Source organism: Natator depressus, chromosome 9 (assembly GCF_965152275.1).
Source record: "Natator depressus isolate rNatDep1 chromosome 9, rNatDep2.hap1, whole genome shotgun sequence".
Lineage (NCBI taxonomy): Eukaryota > Metazoa > Chordata > Testudines > Cheloniidae > Natator > Natator depressus.
In genome coordinates, this window is record NC_134242.1 from 36,992,976 (window position 1) to 37,016,609 (window position 23,634).

General features: G+C 40.9%; 1 protein-coding gene across 1 annotated transcript in view; it reads left to right on the forward strand.

Moving 5' to 3' along the window:
• The window catches only part of FARSB (phenylalanyl-tRNA synthetase subunit beta), a 60,329-nt gene extending 41,060 nt beyond the window's left edge, over positions 1-19,269 (forward strand). The window contains exon 17 of the mRNA XM_074963942.1: positions 14,857-19,269. Within this exon, the coding sequence (XP_074820043.1) occupies positions 14,857-15,008 (152 nt within the window). The 3' untranslated portion in view covers positions 15,009-19,269. The remainder of the gene's footprint in view (positions 1-14,856) is intronic.
• Positions 19,270-23,634: the final 4,365 nt, after the last annotated feature.

The following is a 23,634-nucleotide window of genomic DNA, read 5'->3' on the forward strand; positions in this document are numbered from 1 at the left end:
CTTTCTTCATACCCCAGCTGCTCTAATCTTTGCAGGTTGCTGTCGTGTTAATTTGACCTGCTGTGTATATACTCTCCCTCCAGTTTGGTACTACAGATCTGATTGGGTTTGAATTTACATCCAAGGAAACACCTAAGAAAGATGTGAAGCAACAGCCCTGGGTGTGGAAAGTTGTTTTTGTGTTTTGTTTAATTGGCTTGAAAAGCCTCTGGAGGTTCGAAGAGAGACCTAGATTACTGCAAGCAATAGGGAGCTTTGCAACTTGCCTGGCAGATGTTTGAGGATTGTAATGACAATAGTTATGTCAAACTCTGTAACACTCTGTGGAAAGGGCAGTGATCCACTCATCACAGCCTCAAAGCCACTACACTATAAAGTTATCTGTGGCCTGTAGTCATTTTGATTCTGTCTGTGAAATTCAAAACTTTTACGGTGTGTGAGAACCTAATAAAAATATGCACCGTCCAATGCAAATATAATGCATTTAGTAGCTTTATATTATACAGCCAGTCATATACAGCCAGTCATAGATACTCCAAAAGAATAGCTAGTGAGCTAGGAGCTAGTGAGACTGTTATCTTGTTTCTAGTCTGCCTTTGAAAGTTTTTGATTGGAGTGTTCTTGTCCTATACTCTCCAAGTAGTCTGGCTGCAGAGGTCTCATCTCAGAAAGGAAAGCTTTGTCAGGTAGGGGAGAGAGGAAGAAAGGTTTTTATCTCAGCCCAACACAGAACAATAAAGTGCTTGGTGGAAATTTAAAAATACAACACTATCAGCAACTTCTTACAGTGATATATGTGAGCATGATACCATTGGTGGGATGGGTGGGTGTTGTGGGTGTGTGTGTTTGTTTTTTTTAAAGACGGGGGGGGGGGCGGGGGACAAAGAAGTGCAAAGGAAGAAGAAGAAACTGTGCCAAGATAGCTCCTCTCTTAAGCTGAATTGCTGTCATTTGAATTGGCCTGTTTAGTAATATCTTTCTATGGTCCAGCACAGGAGTGGCAGTGGGAAGCATCTGAGCAAGGACTTCTGGTGAAAAGTCAGTGGGAAAGGTGTTTGTTTTTTGCTTCATTGTCAAATCACCTTTTGAGCTGAAAAATATTTTTCTATCCCCCTTCCTTCTGTCATAAGTGTGGTGATTACCTTGTTCCTGCTCCCATCTGGTTTTCTGCATAACTGGGTGGAAACATTCAAAAATATAAAATTCTCCTTTACATCTCAATACATTGCAGTAGTGATTTCACTGTCTACCAGTTCCATGTGAGAGGTCTTCCTTAAGAGGTCTTCCTTCTGACCCTGGTATTCCGAGCTCTGATCTGGCTCTCAAGATGTTTTTCTTCTCTCTGCCCTTTGTTCTTTGCTTCATTGCTCTTTCTTCATTGTGGAGACTTCTGGGTTTAATCCCTTGCTTTCCTAATGTGACTATCTTTTTCTAATTGTACATCGTAAGTAGTGTCTCTTCCTTAGTCTCAGAAGTCTAGAACCTCCAGCCTGACTCACATATTAAAACATTAGGTTGTCACTATCTTCCTCCTTCAGCCCCTTCCCTCCTCAGATGACAAACTATTTCATAGCTAGACCAGATATTGTATTTTCAACTGTTTTGTGTCGCCCCCTTCCCCCCAAGATGATTTATATAAGTAGTTAAACATCAACAACAGCATCCATATTACAAGCCTCCTTTCTTTGGGGAGGCAGCATGGTCCTGTGGCTAGGACAATGGACTGGGATCCCAAAGACTTGGGGTGCAGTTCTGTCCCCATTTAAGTCAATGATGAAACTCACTTTGACTTCAGCAGAGCCAGAATTTCATCCTTCAGTTCTATCCCAGCTCTTGCACTAATCTGCTGTGATCTTACGCAAGACGCTTCCCCTCTCTGTGCCTCTGCTTTGTGCCCCTCCCCCCAATCCGGTCTGTCTTGACAATTTACATTTTAAGCTCTTTCAGACAGTGACTGTGTTTATGTATTTTGTGCATCATCTAATACAATGGGGCCCTCCCCTGATCTCAGCTGAAACCTCAGTGGTCTACTACAAAACACATGTAAATAATGGTCATTTTTATGTATTCAAATTAAAAGCCCATAAAATGGGTGGATGTAAAAAGCAGTCATGTAAGTACTGTTTGTTAAAATAGTTCTAATTTTACTTAGCCCTGATTATTCTGGTTTTTTGTTTTTGTTTTTTTTCGGTGTAACTTTTTAAGAACTGGTGTAGACCTTTTCCCACGTATGCATCTGTTGTGACAGAAATGTAGAGACACATTGCGTGCCATCTGTCTTGTGAGATTCTGATTTTAAAGTTTGGGGCTCATCAGCCTGAAGTATGCTACAAAACACAGCGTCCGGCTCCTTGTAATGCAACATACAGTTAAACAGTTGTTAGCGTTCAAACAAGATTTTTTAAAAATAAATTTCTGAGGAAAATCATTCATCTTGAAATTGCTGTAAAATTCCAGACCTAAGCAGAGCCTTCCAAATCTTTCTCTTTAGAACACACACGTGTTTCTCTTGCACTTAACTGGCAAGTGTTGAGTTCAGGATTCTGTTCTCCTTGCACAGGTGGATGCAGTAGACACCCAAAACAGAATAATTTTCAGGAAAATCTTCCCTTCAAGCTTGTTTTGTAAAGAGTAGGAAATGTGGACTCCTGTGACTGAGGAATTGACTTTACGTTCACTTAGAATCACTGAATTTTCAAGTTGAAAATGGTTTATTTCATCCTTAACATAGCTAAATATCTTAGTCCTAATAATCTTAAAAATTCCCCTTAAAGATGAGTGATGGCTGAGGTCTTCAGTTTAATTATATAGTATTCTGCAGGTTAATTGGCTAAGCTGTTTTCTAAATAGCAGGAAAAGTGACAGTCATGAAAGTCCAATCACAAGTGGTTCTATGAATTTCAAACCAGGTAATGTCAGCAGATCACAAAAGAAGATGGCTTACTCTGGGGCTTGAAATCAAATAATCCAAATAAAATAGACAGTTTTTCTGTCCATCTTAAATAAGTTCTTTCTGATGCACATGTAGACTGTGACTTGACTCTAGACTACTTATTATTTAACATTTATATTTGGGTCATGCCTAATGGCCACAAATAAACTGGATCCCTGTTGTGCTAGGTGCTGTACAAGCATATAATAAATTACAGTCCCTGCTCCAAAGAGCTTTAGAAAATTAGACTTAATAATACTTTGTTCCCCGGTCTGTCTGTCAGATTCAAAGGACTTTAATGTTTTGGGAGGGTTTCCTTCCTTTTGATGTTTAAAAGGAGATGAAAGGTAGCCATTGAATTGGAGGATTAGGCTTTCCAATGTTAAAGACTTTAGGTTCCGTAAATATTTCATTTCAAGTGTAAATTAAATGGTTATACATTTGAAAAAAGTCCGGTCTTTATGGTTGTTTGCAGTTAGGAATTCTCCTGTCTTATAAATGAGCAATGACATAAATAATGCCAGATTAACGTTTGGGCTAGACAGGATGTAAGATTTCAGTGTACTTCAGTGTGAAACCACTACTTAATCATGTATAGTATTACTGAGATCTGGATTTCGGAATGGTCCTTAAAAATAGACAAAGGTGTAGCTGCTTCATAAAGTTAGCTTATATAACACAGGTAAATTCTGATCCAGGCCTGCCATTTTTCCTAACTGCTGCACCAAAGCAAATGCTGTGAGCTTAGTGCATTTACTGTGCACATGTGAATTCCTAAAGAAACATACAGAAATGGTGGGAGAATTCTCCCAAGGATTTGTATTCAATATATACTATACTCAGTATAAATTTTTCCATGGGCATATAATTTAAACACTCATTCTGTTCTGCTTTCAAAGAATAAATTAAATCCTGTCATTGAAATCAGTGATCTGAATCACTCATTTCCCTTAGTCATCCTCAACATTCACAGAGATAATCAGGCTCTTGTGGGAGTGGTAGGAGTACATTATTTTTACAGATAATGTTCAATTACATTGGAAGTACTGTATCTATATGTACAACACTGTTTTACTGCTCCTGTTTTGTCTCCTGTCTGTTATATTTCTAAGCTACCAAATGACAAAGTTAAAATACCAGCACAGAGTTTATTCTAGTACTCCAACTACTACTGCCACAGGGGGAGCAAGAATGAGCAAGAATTCTAGACTAGAGCTTGCAGTAGATGGGATGGAAGTTGCTTGTGTGCTCCAGTACAACAGGAAGAGAAATACTAGTATAGAGACAGCTTTGGAGCCTTTATAAATAACATGGTTCCTTGGCATGGTTGTAACCATTAACTGAGGGCCCAAACAGTGTTATGACTGTGGACTGCAACTGTGTTTGAAAACTATTTCAGGCATTGTTAAAAGCCAGAGTATGGACAGGAACTAAATAAACAGAATTTCAGCCAACATATTACGATAAAATATACCCAGATCTGCTGGGAGGGTTTTAGAGCAGACACATCCATAGAAATAAAATCATTACAAGTCACAGAGATACTCTAAGATGAGTATAAGCTTCTATTTTATCTAAATATGACTTACAAATATATTATAAAAAGAAAAGGAGGACTTGTGGCACCTTAGAGACTAACAACTTTATTTGAGCATAAGCTTTCGTGAGCTACAGCTCACTTCATCGGATGCATTCAGTGGAAAATACAGTGGGGAGATTTATATACACAGAGAACATGAAACAATGGGTGTTACCATACACACTGTAACGAGAGTGATCAGGTAAGGTGAGCTATTAACAGCAGGAGAGCGGGGGGGGGGGGGGAACACCCTTTTGTAGTGATAATAAAGGTGGGCCATTTCCAGCAGTTGACAAGAACGTCTGAGGAACAGTGGGAGGAGGGGGGGAATAAACATGGGGAAATAGTTTTACTTTGTGTTATGACCCATCCACTCCCAGTCTTTATTCAAGCCTAAGTTAATTGTATCCAGTTTGCAAATTAATTCCAATTCAGCAGTCTCTCGTTGGAGTCTGTTTTTGAAGTTTTTTTGTTGAAGAATTGCCACTTTTAGGTCTGTAATCGAGACCAGACTGGACAATTAACAGACTGGACTTCTACATAGAGTGCTTCCGCCAACGTGCACGGGCTGAAATTGTGGAAAAGCAGCATCACTTGCCCCATAACCTCAGCCGTGCAGAACACAATGCCATCCACAGCCTCAGAAACAACTCTGACATCATAATCAAAAAGGCTGACAAAAGAGGTGCTGTCGTCATCATGAATAGGTCGGAATATGAACAAGAGGCTGCTCGGCAGCTCTCCAACACCACTTTCTACAAGCCATTCCCCTCTGATCCCACTGAGGGTTACCAAAAGAAACTACAGCATTTGCTCAAGAAACTCCCTGAAAAAGCAGAACAAAAAATCCGCAAAGACACACCCCTGAAACCCCGACCAGGGGTATTCTATCTGCTACCCAAGATCCATAAAACTGGAAATCCTGGACGCCCCATCATCTCAGGCATTGGCACCCTGACAGCAGGATTGTCTGGCTATGTAGACTCCCTCCTCAGGCCCAACGCTACCAGCACTCCCAGCTATCTTCAAGACACCACTGACTTCCTGAGGAAACTACAATCCATCGGTGATCTTCCTGAAAACACCATCCTAGCCACTATGGATGTAGAAGCCCTCTACACCAGCATTCCACACAAAGATGGACTACAAGCCGTCAGGAACAGTATCCCCGATAATGTCACGGCAAACCTAGTGGCTGAACTTTGTGACTTTGTCCTCACCCATAACTACTTCACATTTGGGGACAATGTGTACCTTCAGATCAGCGGCACTGCTATGGGTACCCGCATGGCCGCACAGTATGCCAACATTTTTATGGCTGACTTAGAACAATGCTTCCTCAGCTCTTGTCCCCTAACGCCCCTACTCTACTTGCGCTACATTGATGACATCTTTATCATCTGGACCCATGAAAAAGAAGCCCTTGAGGAATTCTACCATGATTTCAACAATTTCCTTCCCACCATCAACCTCAGTTGACCAGTCCACACAAGAGATCCACTTCCTGGACACTACAGTGCTAATAAGCGATGGTCACATAAACACCACCCTATACCGGAAACCTACTGACCGCTATGCCTACCTACATGCCTCCAGCTTTCACCCAGACCACACCACACGATCCATTGTCTACAGCCAAGCGCTACGATACAACCGCATTTGCTCCAACCCTCAGACAGAGACAAACACCTACAAGATCTCTATCAAGCGTTCTTACAACTACAGTACCCACCTGCTGAAGTGAAGAAACAGATTGACAGAGCCAGAAGAGTACCCAGAAGTTACCTACTACAGGACAGTCCCAACAAAGAAAATAACAGAACGCCACTAGCCATCACCTTCAGCCCCCAACTAAAACCTCTCCAACGCATCATCAAGGATCTACAACCTATCCTGAAGGATGACCCATCACTCTCACAGATCTTGGGAGACAGGCCAGTCCTTGCTTACAGACAGCCCCCCAACCTGAAGCAAATACTCACCAGCAATCACACACTACACAACAGAACCACTAACACCAGGAAGCCCGTTGCCAACTGTGTCCACGTATTTATTCAGGGGACACCATCATAGGGCCTAATCACATCAGCCACACTGTCAGAGGCTCGTTCACCTGCACATCTACCAATGTGATATATGCCATCATGTGCCAGCAATGCCCTCTGCCATGTACATTGGCCAAACTGGACAGTCTCTACGTAAAAGAATAAATGGACACAAATCAGACGTCAAGAATTATAACATTCAAAAACCAGTTGGAGAACACTTCAGTCTCTTTGGTCACTCGATTACAGACCTAAAAGTGGCAATTCTTCAACAAAAAAACTTCAAAAACAGACTCCAACGAGAGACTGCTGAATTGGAATTAATTTGCAAACTGGATACAATTAACTTAGGCTTGAATAAAGACTGGGAGTGGATGGGTCATTACACAAAGTAAAACTATTTCCCCATGTTTATTCCCCCCCCCCCCCCACTGTTCCTCAGACGTTCTTGTCAACTGCTGGAAATGGCCCACCTTTATTATCACTACAAAAGGTTCCCCTTCTCCCACCCCCCCACCCCCCGCTCTCCTGCTGGTAATAGCTCACCTTACCTGATCACTCTCGTTACAGTGTGTATGGTAACACCCATTGTTTCATGTTCTCTGTGTATATAAATCTCCCCACTGTATTTTCCACTGAATGCATCCGATGAAGTGAGCTATAGCTCACGAAAGCTCATGCTCAAATAGATTTGTTGGTCTCTAAGGTGCCACAAGTCCTCCTTTTCTTTTTGCGGATACAGACTAACACGGCTGCTATTCTGAAATATATTATAGAGTTGTATCTGTATCTTGGGGGTCTGGTGACATATACAAACAATTTAGCTTTTGTCTGAGTGCTTATATTTTTACACAAAAATAGTTTGATAAAAATGTAGTCTCTTATTTAAAATTTGCACTGTGAACAGAAGATTTGTTTGCTGATAATTCAAAGTATGTCCAGGATTCTGCAGTCCCTGGGCTTATTGTCCTCCTCTCAAGGACTTCCAAGGTGAGCCCTATTTTGGGGGGTATCCAGTATACCACACAGGTACATAATTGACTGTGCCATTGACCTTCCCTCCAAAACCTTTTATATTAATACCTGTGAAAATGAAAGAGAACCAGTATGATAAATATACATTTAATTTAACACATGCTGTGAATCTGTTATATCAGTGTGTCGTTGCAGGTGACTGTGTTGATATTTCAGTAATTATAACTTAGTAATTTTTGTGGCTTTGCCTTTTCTCCCCCTAAAATTTTTACATTTAATATTACCTCTTTAAAAAAAGGGGGTGGGGCATGTAAAGGAACACATGTAATGTGACCATACTGATTTGTTTGCCCTATTAGCCAGGTTATACAATCGTCATTTGGGGTATCCTGTGTAATAAGACATCTTGTCGAGAGAAAGGTCAAGTTTTTCAAAACCAGGAGCTTAAAGTTAATGGACCCCCCAGCAGCTGCCATTGGCCTCAATAACTAACTGTATTCACTAGCTGTGACAGAGGGATTTGGGAGCTTCATTTTAGGATCCTATTATTGGACACCTTGAATTGTATCATGACAAGATGTAGTCGTGCAGAATAGTGTATTTTGAAGTCTAATTAATATTTATGCAGTTTATACTGCATACAGCTATGCTAATTTGTGCCGATAGATTGTGTATTGTTATATAGATCATGTATTGTCTTAAACCGATGATCAGAAATACAGTATTAGTAAATCTACCATTTTTAGAATAAACCAAAATAGAGATGAATATAGAAACTTATTTTCTCCCTGGAGTGGGGGAGAGATTATTTCCACTGACTGTTATAGGTAGGTCTAAGTTTATGGGGCCTGAGCCTGCACAGAGTGCGCAAGGAATGCCAGTTTGTCTTTTCAGATGTTGACTTGTCAGGTACTGAATCATGACTTTTTTGTATATTTGCAAGAAAAAAAGCAAATGTATAAAATGAAGAACATGATTCAAAGAAAATCTGCAAATATAGAGAGCAGGTGAGACACTTAAAAAGAGGAATCCAGGATAAGCAAGTGAATGGGCAGATAAAGTAACCAGTGGGAATGGGAATTAAGATGAAAGACTTTAGAAGCCACATGCTCAATAACACAGCTCTGCTACTTTTAGAATTCAGGGTCCACTCAGTTACCCTCTTAAGCTTCGACTTCCGAAGTTCCCTCAAATTATAGGAATGAATTGGTATGTTCTAAAGCTTATCCTAACTCTAGGCCTATAATATTACCTTAATCTCTTTTAAAGGAGGGAGGGGCCAGGAATGGGCAGAGAAAAGAAACTGTGCAAGGTGTTTGACAACGAAGAGCATAGAGAGCTCACCAAGCCTTTTGAAGGTCAATTAGCCAGAAAATGTGCTAAAGACTACGTTCTTCATTGGATTACTGGCCAAAGAATTACCCCCAAAGCAATCAAAGTGGCCCTACTGTTTGAACACAGAAAGACAATTATAGATTTTGAGGAGATGCTACAAAAGCTTTAATTAAAGGCATTATTTCCACCTCACTGAGTGCTGGAAATTAAATTCCTGTTTGCACCTATAAGATACGGCTTTTGTCTGCTGCTTGCATGTAGTATGCCTAAGACATGACTGGCTTTAGAGTCTTTTTGTCAGAAGGCATTGTATTGCATTTCACCCTACCCCTGTCATAGCTGCTGGTTATAATGTTGACGTATTAAAAGATGATTTTCCCCCACTACCACCTTTGTTTGGCTTCTTCTGACATGTTAGGAGTCTCTATCAGCAATGACAATTAGATCTCTAACTGGATTTCAAGGTGAATTTTAGACACTTGAACTGGTATTTGCAAGTGAAGCTTTTTGAATTTCTCCTAGTTAGACAGGTTTGTTTACAGAGCATGAGGGGATTAGTTAAATCAGGAGACACTATTTTTTATCTAATAAATGTTAATTGTGAAAGTGAATGGAGTAGTAAATTACAATCTTTAACTAAGTGTGGGCTTTAATAAGCTTATGGCACAAGAAGCCAGGATCTCCTTTAGGAGACTTACAACATAATTGCTTCAGTAATTATTGATGTGAAATCTCACCTAGCAGCAAAGGGTTAAGGCACGGTCCGTATGCTAGCTGATCATTACGAGAACTTTAGAGGTGAACTTGGACTTACCAACTTTTCACAACCATAGAACTCTTGAGGTGACTGTGTAGATATCCTTTCCACAGATATTACTGTTGATTCTGTATGCCCACACAAAGACCACAAATCGCCTGCTGCTAGCTTTGCTGGGAGAATGCCATTTTGACCCTTTTCTGCATTGAGGCTGTGTTGAAAATTGACTTCAATTTAATTTTAACTTCATATGTGAACAGTCCAGTTTAATTCAAACAAGACAGGAATCCTTGCTTGTCCACTGCAGAGTTCAACAGTTGACTGGTCCAGGAGAGAGCCTAAAGCTTATGGCCCCAACCACTTGTTCTCATTGCTTATTTACTATAGAATCTCACCTCTGTTATGTGATTTTCTTGTTTGTAAAGTAGCCTGCACACCTATTGCATCTGATAAATAATGGACATCCCAGACTGAGTAGAAACAGAAGTAAAGAGCAGGTGTGGAGGGTTGAATTGTCAGCACCATGTCCTGGGAGTCCATGGCATGACCCCTGTTAATGGGAGTTTTATGTCTAATTCCTCACACTGATGGCGACAAGGAACCTCAAAGTAAGATATGAAATCAGAGTGCATTCTCCAAACTTAGCTGATAGGAATGAGAGCAGCAAGACATTGACAAACAGCCTGAAAGAGAACCCCCAGAACCACAGTGAGTTCTGTTCTATTCTCAGCCAGTGATGGCTACTGGGACCACACCTATATCAGTGTTCAGGTTCTAGCTGACCTTTTTTCTTCCTGGTGGTGCTTTCCTTTGTTACATTATTGCTCATTACCGATGTAGTACTAAAGAAATGCCTTTACAAAACAAGGATAAACTCCCTGCCCTAAAGAGTTTACAAACTAGTACTTGTACAATACTGAATTTTAGTTATTGCTTTTATAAGAGGTTGATTATGGTAAAATTACACATTATTGCTTTGTTAGAAAAAGTAACCGGTTTAGCATTTTATCCCATGGCATCCTAAAGTTTTAGTGTTTCAAGTTTAGGGTGTTAGTGTTTTGGGAAATATCTTTCTCAAAAACACGTATAATTTCATTAATACCACTGCTTTTGGGTAGGGCAAAGCTGGGCATAGCAAACTTTTTTTTTCCCACCTAACTGCTACTAGGTTGTGTGCATATTAGAAATGCCTGGCTAGTAGAGCATTCCTATGTAAACTAGTTTCACACAATGGGAAGCAGCATAAAGCCTGAGAAATGTGACCACTCTTCATTAAGTGCCCCTAAGCTCCCCGCAGACTTATAACAGCAAATACTGTAACAGTTTCCAGGACGTCCAAATAAAACATTCTACATGTAGCATGGCTTACTGCTTTATATTCTGAAGAAAGTGTGCCTTCTTCTAGAATGTGTATTGGTCATATGATTCTAACTCTTCTGAAAAAAGAAAAGGAGTACTAGTGGCACCTTAGAGACTAACCAATGCATCCGATGAAGTGAGCTGTAGCTCACGAAAGCTTATGCTCAAATAAATTGGTTAGTCTCTAAGGTGCCACTAGTACTCCTTTTCTTTTCGCGAATACAGACTAACACGGCTGCTACTCTGAAACCTAACTCTTCTGAGGCAACCGTTTTAGAACCAAAACAAAATACCGGCATGACTGTGGATTACTTTATGGAAGCTTTTGCTAATAACTTATTTAACTTTGATTCCAATAACAGCCCCCTTCCAGTAATGCAGCCATTCTGAAACCAATTACTTCAGCAGCCCCGCTCATTATGACCTCTAGCAAAGGAGTATCCAATATACATATGCCTTTTTATAGTTGGGACTCTACGCGACTACTCTTTGCTGCGCAAATGAATCAGTCAGAACTCCCAGAGAGAGATGTGGTATAATATGGTCCTTATTAAGCCCAGTGACGATTAAGTCCCTGCCTAAATATATGGCTTAGTATTAACTCACTGAATACCATAGGTTATATATCTCTCTTCTAACGAAAGGGCAGTTTGTATAGCCACAATAAAGATTCAGTAACAAAAACTGATTTTATTTTGGGGTGACCTCAGTACAATATTATTATAGCATGATCCAAAGATCTCAATGCATGTTAAAAACAATTTAACCTAAGGATGGAGGGTGGTGTACCCAGAAAACTGAGGCACCAGAGGATAAAGTAACCTTACTACACACTGAGTGGCACAGACAGAAATTGGAGGAGTAGATATCAGGAGTCCTGACTCTGTCTCCTGACTAACCGCTAGGCATATTGTTAACAGCATTTTTTGGCTACAGTTTAATGACCTTGACACAGTCTCTTGCTATAAGACCATATTGACACATTGTTCTTGTGCCTAAATTAAAAACTCAGATCTTGAAGAGAACATCACTGTATCCTATTCAAATAAGTTGGTACAATACCAGGTTTATTCACCAAATAGATAACTCTGTCGTCACTGACAGCAACATACTCTTATTTCTTGAGTAGGTTTTCATTGAAAGTGGAAGAGAGATTAGTATACACTACACTTGTTTAGCTTTTCTAAATTTATTTTGTCAAGTTTTACTTTAAGGGACCATTCTGGGTACAACGGTTAGGCTGTAGAAAGAGACTATTTGGCTAGATCAACATTTCAGTAGAATTTAGGGTTCACATAATTTCAGTTTTAAATGTCCAATATAAATACGTATACCAAAGTTGGATTGTCCTTATAACTGAGACTGGAATAGTGTGATTAGATTTAAAGACACACTTGCTCATTCAAAATATTTTTTAAAGTATCTCCTTATTTACATTACTATGGTTGTTAAAACTGAAAGTGTTGGTAAACAAGTAGTACAGAATGAAAAATACATTTACATTCTATTGGTATTTCCCAGAGGTTGGCTAATGAAAACAGGATAATTGATTTTACTTTCAGATTCTTGCCCGTGTAAACTTTGTAGACAAACACTGCAGGGGGACATTTCAAAATAAGTTTCCATTGATGTTTTAAAGAAGAAAAAATTGGGGGCCCAGTGTCTGTTGGCCCTTTGAGTTTCATAAAAGATGGATCTGAGGTTCAGGGCTGAATTTGACCCGATGTTGCCATTTTAAGTGGCTCTTCCTAAGGACATTATAATGACCTGAGCATTTCTGCCAAAATTTTAATAGCACTTGGCAGAGCAACCAAAGAGAAAACGGCCATTAGGGAATCTCTCTCTGGCCTTATGCAGTGCCCAGAGCATGTTGGCCCAGGGCTCTGGTGGGAGCTGAGTCAGTGGAGTGTCAATAAAACGGTGGCCTCCCTGCCACAGAGGATGTGTCTGCTGAATGACCCCTCAGCACAGGGATGTGCTGTGCATCTCCAGAAGTGGGTGGTGGGGAGATGAGCTTCTCCCCTGCTGTGTCGTCCCCTGATTCTCACCGTACAAGGAGTGCTCCATTGGATTTTCTTGTAGAAGGTGTTTTGTGGGATTTTTTTTTTTAGTACAGTGAAGGGAAGTGTAGGGCGCAGTAGAGTTGGGGATTGACTACTCTTTGTGGTACTGTCCCCTGGTGACTCATCAGACTTCTGAGTGGAAATCCCTCTGGGTAGCAGCAGAACACTGTGGGCGATCAATGGAGTTAAGAGGCCTTGCCTACTCCTTGTACCCCTCCCCTCTCTTGAGGGGACTGTACACAAGGAACTCTGCTAGAGCTACTGACTACAGTTCTTCTGGTCCCATTGGGTAAATCACTGTGGTCCAGAGTTATATGCTTTGATTCCAGGAGGTCCCAGTACACTAGGACATGAGTCACAGGTCTCATTTTTAGTAATTTAAGATGAGATCAAATAGACCATAGACCGTTGCAGGTTCCTTCAGGTGTAATAAAATAACTCCCATCTACTGGTGCAGTTTAGTGCTTTGTTTGAGACTGGCCTGACAGGAAAAGAGAGGGAAGAGTTGTTTTTCCCCAGTATTTCCCCTCCCTTCTCCACTTCTCCCTGGAACGTGTTTTTCCTGAATCTAAAAAAGCATTTTTGGAATCTTAAATCTTACTAACTTGGAAATACTATCCAGTAATGTCTGCCTACAGCAGTCACAGGGAATAACTACCAATAGTACGAAACTTTGTTCTTAAGCTCCCATTGCTAATTGTTGTTGATGATTGAACCCTGCACTTCATTATTAGAGAAGATAGAAGGAAATATTTATCAACTGTTTCAGAAATTTGTTAGCAGAGTAGAACTTTCTGCATCTGTGGCATTTAAGGCCTGTGTACACAGGAAAGTTTTACCAGTTATATTGGTATAATTATATAGACATTGTTAAACCAGTGTAGTTATACCTACCCAACTCCCCGTGTGTATACTATTTCCAAGTATAAGAGCGACTCTCTTCAGTGTAGCTTAATACCCTTCCAAAGTGACGTGAGCTAATCCAAAATAAAAGCCACTTTTATAATGTGGGGGAATAGACCTGTGTAACTATATTGGTTTAAATTCACTATTTAGCTTATACTGGTATAACTTCCCTAGGTAGGCAAGACCTTAATGTCGGTGTATAAGTTCCCAGACAGGGGAACTCATACTGGGCCCTCAGTGAGAAATCCTCATGTTTCTTCCTTTGCTGACTTCCTCTGTTACTGTTACAACTAATTTAAAGAAACAAAAACAAAAAAACCTACCAAATAACATTTAAAAACTTGGTGATTGATTTGAGATATATAGAGGAAGATCTCAGGCTTCCTTTGAGTTAGTCGTTGCTGTGGTTTTACAGTATACATGAAACTGCTTAAAAGCTCTTCTCCAGATAAGGAATGTAGGTCATGTTACTAGTAATGTGGCATGTAATCAAGCGTGACATTCCTGCTCGCCCCTTAGATGACAGCAAGCTTTATTTTCCTAAACATAATAAGGTGGGAAACATTCAGGTTTTGGATAATACTTGAAGTATACTAAATTTCTTAACTTCGGTGTGTCTCTGCTGACTTTACTCATCTGCACTGATTTCTATTATAGGAAAAATGCTTGTCAAAACAACTTTAGAGTGGGGAAAAATGTCCATGTTAGGGCTCCACATTTTATTTTTAACTTGAAGTGTTTCCTTGTTTTGTCAATCATTGCACATCTATTAATGCTAGAAAGTGAGAGAGCTCATTCTTAGTAGAGAAAACCGTTGAATAATAAAAGCTTTGTTCTCACTGTTAAATGTCTATTAACTTTTTTAGCCTGAAGAAATATTGATTTTTCTCTCACTTTCTTTTCAGACTCTGCTTTCTTCCCTGGCCGTTGTGCTGAAATCCTTGCCAAAGGTCAAAGTATTGGGAAGCTTGGAGTCCTTCACCCTGATGTTATCACCAAATTTGAGCTCACCATGCCATGCTCTGCCCTAGAGATCAATATTGAGCCCTTCTTGTGAAGACAAGACTGTTATATCACCTCCAAATATCCACTTCACATGCAGCCATGCCCTTTAGTCTCTCTCTGCAGAGAACATCCACTTACACTTCAATGTGCTAATAAACTAGAAAAACATGGTCTGGCTCCATGTGTAAATATGTTCCTTATATTACAATTAGGCTAGCATCTGCAATGTAAGAATGTGGTATCTAGGGCTAGAATGTGGCATCCATGTGTTTACTCTCCCCACCCCCCAAAAAAGTTGGGTAAAATCCCAAGGTCTTACAAGAGAAATGTAATGGCAAAGCACGTGATTAGTTTTCAAAATCAAAAATGTTCCACCGACAAAGCTTCACACTGTAACTGATTATGGCTGCATAACAGGAATCTCATTCTTTTCTTATTGCATGAAATAAGATAATTGATTAGCACAAATGTTGAACGAATGTGAGCAGAACTAAGGAATTGAGCTTTTATTCTGTACGGTTGTCGTTTGCTCATCAGTGGTTGGGGGAGGAAAATAAACTTTTTCATGAAAACCAGAGTTATTTTGTAAGCAGGACTTATACAATATCTGCTGCAATGCAGTAAGCAAAACCTTTGATCTCTTATCATTCTAAAGTCAAAGAAAAATCAAAGTTGAAATTATTTTGTGGTAGATATAAGCCTTATCACTTTGAAGCTCGGCACTAACCAAGTTGGAGAGAAAAATGTAAAAAAACAAAAAGCAGACTGACCTTTTTGCTTAGAGTCCAAAAATATTGATCAAAGGTTTTATGGGATGGAGGCTATGATGTATGCCTGCAGAACCTGATACATTTCATGCTGCACTTGCATAGCCGTAGCAATGGATTTCACAACTCCTGCCACAGCATATGAGAGTGGACATTGATACAGTTGTTTTGCACCTCCTTACCCAGCCTTGTGCATTTGCTGTAATGACTGACCATCTGTGTTACCTGCCTTGTCTTTCCAAACCTCAAGGCCTCTCCGTGCAGTTGTCATTTGCTCTGATCGCCTGTTGGAGCCTCTCAGTCTGACAGAGGTATTGCTGTTCATGTAGGTTGGTTTTCACAAAGGTAGCACAACAGCTTTCTTCTTCATGGCCTCCACTAGCCTGGAAAATGAGCCTGCCCCAAGCTGTAGCATTTCTCCAAATATCCATTTCCGCATAGAACGTCTAAGTCCATAGACTTCTTGTGTTGCTTTTAAGCAAGCTCTTTACTCATTGTCTGATAAACTTGACAATTTTTCACACTGCATTATAGCCAGTTCTAAAGTTGCCTGTTATGACTGTTACATATCTTGCACCAATACAGTATACCATTATTTCTACTGGGAGAGCCTGCCAGATCTAGTCCCGTAGGGCAGGGACAGTATAAATGTAAGCAGCTGAGTGGTGGTGGACAAGAATGTTACAACTGCCAACTAAATAACAGGGGAGATTTGTAGAAAATGGTGGTGGTAAGGTCAACTCAGTCTTCCAAGATGTATTACTTCAAAGCCCCCATGAATGGAACCATTAGGTCTTTTTAATGGTAAATCTTTCATTATTCTTAACAGGTGGGGGACTATGTGTTAATATATTACGAAAAATGCATTACAGCTACCCATCTGGAAATCCTATTATCAGTGAGTTACAGTTACTGTCACAGGGAAGTATAGATTTTACTTCTCTGCATGACAAATATGAAATGAGAAGATATTACATACGTAAGGCAGCTGAGACTACTGCGCACAGAGAGAGAGAACTGCAGCTTGCAGTTTAAAGTCCCTCAGGGATTATCATACCTTGTCAGCTGAAAGGTATATTCTCTGTGATGCCTACACAACTACAACCAGGCAAGCTTTCAGTGTGGGAAGCAATCTTGAGCACAGATGGTAAGTATTAAAAAACCCTTTTTATTAGTGGGTCATACGTGGGGATTAGAACCACAGTAAGGCAGATTTGTATTTCAGCATCGCACAGGCATACTTCTGTACATTAAATATACTTCTATACACAAGATTTTTGGACACTGGGTGTCCCAATTCTCCTTTGAGCTTACCCTCTACTGAATAATGGCCTGGTTAGGTTGTTACTAATCACTGTGCTGCAGTGGTCTCTGTGGGAAGGGTTATGGGTCAGGTTTTTTCCCTCTGGTTTTATATCGCCTTGGCATCTGAATTTGCAAGTTGCAGTGGGGGAGGTTTAGGTTGGATATTAGGAAAAACTTTTTCACTAGGAGGGTGGTGAAACACTGGAATGCGTTACCTAGGGAGGTGGTAGAATCTCCTTCCTTAGAAGTTTTTAAGGTCAGGCTTGACAAAGCCCTGGCTGGGATGATTTAATTGGGGATTGGTCCTGCTTTGAGCAGGGGGTTGGACTAGATGACCTCCTGAGGTCCCTTCCAACCCTGATATTCTATGATTCTATGAATGCCTCACAACCAGTGATGTTATCCAATAATTCCTTGTGACAGAGAAAATTATACTTGTTACAGGGAGGGAAACTGAGGCACTAAGGAGCTGTTTTTCAGTTTCTGGCTCCCCACAACTGTACTTAACGACAGTGGAGCTGCAAGTGCTCAGTAACTGGAAGGTTCTAGTAAGTGAGTTGTCCAAGGTCATCTGAGAAGTCTGACATCTGGGAATTGAACCCAAATCTCTTGCAGTTTGTACTGCAAGAGTTTATACCTTTCTTGCAGCAGCAGTGAGTCTCCAGTCTATATACCCAGCTCCTTCTGCAAAAGATACTACATTTACTCTTAGCCACAGTATCCATTACACTAACTTAGCATTCATTGCCAAAGGAAACCACAGTTAGGTGGTTTATTGCAATAGATTATTTTTCTGCCTCCCTTTGCTTGAATACCTCTCTCTGACACCATTGGAAGCCAATAACAAGGCGAAACTTTCAAACTGACGACTTTTAGAGAGGTTCAAAATTAGTTTGTCTCACTACTCATCCCAAACAATTATTGCTAGCATAGTCCACTGGTCATGGATAGAGCCTCTCTTCATTAGCTTTGAGCTCTGGCCATAAGTGGGAGCAAAACTGAGAAATGACTTGCAGCTTCGGGAGGGAAGGATCTTGAAGATTCTGAATTTTGTACAGGTGAGAGACCCAACATGCTGAGGGTTGAAGGTACAGACTTGTCTATAGAGTAGAACTGGTCAGAAAACATATGAGATGGGGGCGGGGGGGGGGAGTCCAATTTTTTGTTTCTTTTTCCAGATAACTGTTAGCAGGCTGATTCCTTTTATAACACATTTAGAATTCAGTAGCACCTAGGCAGCAAAATGATTGGCTCTCGTCAAGGTTAGGTGGCCAATGATGGGAACAAAACAGAAGAGGTCGTGGGCCTTCTTGCTTCTTAGACAATTCAACCTCCTTGTAACATGGGTTCTGGGAAGGAGCGTCTGCAGAGAAATTGTCAGCCAAAATTAAAGCTGAATTGTATTAGGAGATCACAGTCTGAGTAACTGAGGATTTACTATTGTCAACTGAGAGGCTTACCAATGGATCACAATATTTTACGGTTACCTTGGATTTCCAAGTGTTTAGACCAGTTTCCTGTCTTTGGTCTAAGTAAATACTCATTATCCAAACTCTGGAGAGGAGGATGTTACATTTTATTCCTTCTCAGTATATAATCCCCAAACTGACCAGTACAGTGCATATTTCTTTACCAGTTACCAGATACTAGTGCTGAGTATGAAAGCTAGAAAAATAAAGACAAACCTCTTCACAGAGAAAGGGAGCATAGCAATACCTCATCATGCATTTCCCTTACTGCTAACATTACGGTAACTACCGTATTCATGAGAATACCTGCACTTAACATTTCATTTTCCTATCAGCTCTCATAATTCAGAGGTGTGTGTGTGTCATAAATATAAAGGGAAAGGTAAACACCTTTAAAATCCCTCCTGGCCAGAGGAAAAACCCTTTCACCTGTAAAGGGTTAAGAAGCTAGGATAACCTCGCTGGCACCCTGACCAAAATGACCAATGAGGAGACAAGATACTTTCAAAGCTGGAGGGGGGGGAGAAACAAAGGCTCTCGCTGTCTGTGTGATGTTTTTGCCGGGAACAGAAAAGGAAGGGAGTCTTAGAACTTAGTAAGTAATCTAGCTTAGATATGCGTTAGATTCTGTTTTGTTTAAATGGCTGATAAAATAGCTGTGCTGAATGGAATGGATATTCCTGTTTTTGTGTTTTTTTGTAACTTAAGGTTTTGCCTAGAGGGATTCTCTGTGTTTTGAATCTGATTACCCTGTAAGGTATTTACCATCCTGATTTTACAGAGGTGATTCTTTTACTTTTTCTTCTATTAAAATTCTTCTTTTAAGAACCTGAATGCTTTTTTCATTGTTCTTAAGATCCAAGGGTTTGGGTCTGTGTTCACCTATACAAATTGGTGAGGATTTTTATCAAGCCTTCCCCAGGAAAGGGGGTGTAGGGCTTGGGGAGGATTTTGGGGGGAAAGACGTTTCCAAGCGGGCTTTTTCTCGATTATATATTTGTTAGATGCTTGGTGGTGGCAGCAAAATAAAGTCCAAGGACAAAAGGTAAAATAGTTTGTACCTTGGGGAAGTTTTTACCTAAGCTGGTAAAAATAAGCTTAGGGGGTTTTCATGCAGAAAGTTCGGAGTGAGGAAGGAACCTTGACAGTGTGTATTTAATGTCTACTTAGAATGTTTTTCCCTCATCTATTACGAGGTCTGACTGACATGCATTTATTTGTTTTTACAGGTTGAAGTGGGGATAATGAACTGATGGGGATAGCAGGAGGTTGGGATTCTTGGGTCTTATTCCCACTAACCTGCTGGATGACCTTTGGAAGGTGGCTCAGTTCAACCATCTATAAAACAAGTATACAACTTACTGCTCCGATGTCTTGTGAGGTTTAATAGTTGAGTTCCTCTGAAATTTGCTCTATACAGTAAGTGGGAGGAACTAGAAGTTATCTGATATCTCTCTCTCTACCCTAGTCTATGGTTACAACTACTATTTCTATTATGGATTAATGTCTACATTAAGGCAACTTCTGTCCTTGGGCAGTTTCTACTTTTGGACAGATGCCACTCTTGTTTACAGTTTCAATTATTCTTAGCTTTGCCAAGGAGCGCTAAACAAGCACACCAGGAAATCAGAGAGCCAGGCTCTAGGTTCCTGCTTCACCTGGGAGACTGCTGTGCACATTACAGAGCTTCTTGTAAACTGGCAACCTCCCACCTCCACACGTCATGTGACAGGAATCACCTCAGACTAGTTGTCCTTTGGGAAGGATCACCAATCAGGATGGGTGGGGAGGAATGGGGGACCATCACAGCCCTGTATGTGGAGTGACAGCCAGCATAGCTAAGGCTATATGGTAGGGGATTTGTGTAGAGGTGTGTGTAGTGTCAGTTTACTTGTTTGTTTTTCTTCTCACTATCAAACACAGCGTGTGCTAACCCCCTTCCCCTGCCCCCTCATCCACACACACACTCACAGAGAAAATGTAGTTTGACAAAAGTAGGATTAAATTGGATTTTTGTGCAAGCAAACTCTGTACATGCAAATCTCCACCATCTTGTTGTTCTCTCTTCCCCTTCTGGTTGGTTTGTGAAGCTCCCTCTAGTGCCTGTATATATTGCAAAAGAAAAGGAGTACTTGTGGCACCTTAGAGACTAACAAATTTATTTGAGCATGTATCCGATGAAGTGAGCTGTAGCTCACGAAAGCTTGTGTTCAAATAAATTTGTTAGTCTCTAAGGTGCCACAAGGACTCCTTTTCTTTTTGCGAATACAGACTAACACGGCTGTTACTCTGAAACCTGTATATATTGCATGTCCTAGCTTCCTCCCTATTCAGGGAGCATATGGCTTAGAACTAGAATGCAGACCAGGAATGTTGTTTCCCTTTCTTCCTTCCTCTTGCCCCCAAATCAATAAGGCGCTAGAATCCCCCTACCAGAAGAGAAGTTTGCTAATTTTGCATGTAGGTAGAGAGAGTGGGCGGTTTGGGCCCATAAAGTGAGTTTACGCTTGGGCAGGGGTTCTCAAACTGTGGGACACAACCCTGTTTTAATGGGGTCGACAAGGCTGGCTTAGACTTGCTGGGGCCCAGGGCCGAAGCCAAAGCCTGAGGGCTTCAGCTCTGAGTGGCAGGGCTCAGGTTACAGGCCACCTGCGTGGGGCTGAAGCCCTTTGGCTTTGGCCCCCTAGCCCCACCCATGGCGATGGAGCTCTGGCAAGCTCAGGCTTCCGTCCCCCCTCCTGGGGTCATGTAGCAATTTTTGTTGTCAGAAGGGGGTCGCGGTACAATGAAGTTTGAGACCCCTTGCCCTAGGGAACTGACAACAGTAAAATTTTTAAAAAAAGATAACTAGTCAAACACATGTAGTATTCAGAATAGAGGGAACCATCCTGCTGGACCAGACCAAAGTATATGGTGGGAGGAAACCTCTTCCTACTCCCAGCTAGCGATCACCTTATGCCCAGATCTATTGAGACTTATAACCCATCTCCTAGCCTAGCGTCACCACAGAGACTAGATTTTGTTTCATTTGTATACAGGGACCCAGCAATAGTCAGCAAGTGTAGTTCCACTATTAAATGTATATCAGAGATGAAAAACTGACAAGTCAACTGAAAATGAACGTCCTACTGTGCAAAATCCATTTATCATAATTGCACTTACTGCTGAAATGGTGCACAGGGAGCGAGTGCTCTCTAGTAGCATAGATACAGCTTTATACATCAACACCTTAAACTGAACCTGGAAAAAACAGACAACACATGCTCCATACACAGACCACCCCTTGGTTGCAGCCAGCTGCTTTTTGCACTAGCTGAAATTTCCGAATAGGCCTCAGAGATAGCTCAGAGACATTTCCACTAATCCAAATACATGAAAAGTCATTTGTAGTTACTAATATTACTTAAAAGTCCTGAAGCAGTTGACTCCCAGATGGAAAATCTATAACTGGGGGATCTAGCCCCATCATCTCTGATAACTCCATCCTTTTAAAAATCTTGTTATCTCCTTCTCTCCATATGATAAATCTGACAATTTATGGAACTTCACCTTGTTATTGCATATGCTCATTTAAAATCAGTGTGGCAACCCAGTGCCTGTGTAGAGCTACTTAAGGCAGTCATTACCAGTAATAGGAGCTTCTAATGCTCCCTTTCCTTACAAACCCATGGACGTCTGATTGGTGCCCTCCCATTTGTGATTTCACACAGGATGACAGCCACCACAAATATTTTGAAAATAACTTAGTAATCTTTAGCTGGCAGGACAAGAATGACAGTTTTCACACATCACACTGGCCACTCTGGCACTACGTTGTATAATCAGAGAAGCCAGCCTGTTATCTAAGCCTATGAGAAACAATGCAACAGCTGAGAGTGAATTATTTTGAGACATAGTGTTGATGTAAAAATTGTACCTGCACACACACACACACACACATATATATATATATATATATATATATATATACACCAAACATAGAAACCTAACTTCCCCAAAATGAGGCTTGCACTGCTACAATCCTGGGTTCTCTGGCTAGTGATCCCTTTATCGATATATTTGTGCAGAACGGGCACAGTGAGGCAGGAAAAGTATCATGTATATGCACACAGAACATGTCTACACCACGGGCACTACAGTGGCACAGCTGCAGCTATGCTGCCCTAGTGCTGTATTTTAGACACTTCCTAGGGTGACAGACTACTACCCTGAGTGTTGGTAGCAAGGGTGACGGAAGAATTCTAGACTGGGGCAGGATTAGATCACCTTAACTAGATCACTCAGCAGTATGAATTTTTCACGCTCCTGAGTGATGTAGCTAGGTCAATCTAAATTTTAAATGTAGATTAGAGTGCTGAGGAAGCCAAGACATACTTGGTGCTATTGTTAAGAGATAGGTTACACCTTAGTATGGTTTGAGTTAAAACTTCAATGAGACTGATGGGTAGGAATGCACCCTTCAATTAAGATAGTTGTAAGACCCATTTAAGGGGCTGACACCTAAAATAAGTCCTAATAGACTCTGCCAGGAAACTACCATCACTTGGGCTAAGGGTTTGACTGGGGATTGTGATCAGGTGGGGAGTGAGAGAGAGAGAGAGAGAGAGAAGCACAGGCAAAAAGCAAGAAAGCCACCAGTAGCCTATGAGCACAGTGTGACCCTGGGAAAATCTAGAGCGAGATCTTTTGGGTCTATTGTCTAAAGAAGCTTGGAGCTGTAAGCTAAGAACCTGTTCCTTTTGTTCTTGGCTCCTCCTGTATTTGGAGAAGGTGGACTTTGTATATTCCTTGTAAATAAGATTGTATCGAGGGGAATACCAGACTCCATCAATTTCTACTTCCAACTGGAATATCCAAAATTTGACTAGTTACTCTGGTTGAAGCGCAGCCACACTATCTTTGGCGAGATTACCAGCAAGCAACAAAGCCATGTAGCACCATCTACAGAAGTAGCGTTTGCAGTGTGGGCATTTGTTGAGCAAGAACTGGACCTTCTATGTAAGTCACTGAACAGTTATTAGACAATTTTTGTCCATCACAGCCAACTAACTATGGATCTGAATCAGTGACACAAGGTATTAAACTCAGGTATGTCTTAGGGCTGCCTGTGTCAGGAATCATCTCCCACCTCTAATGC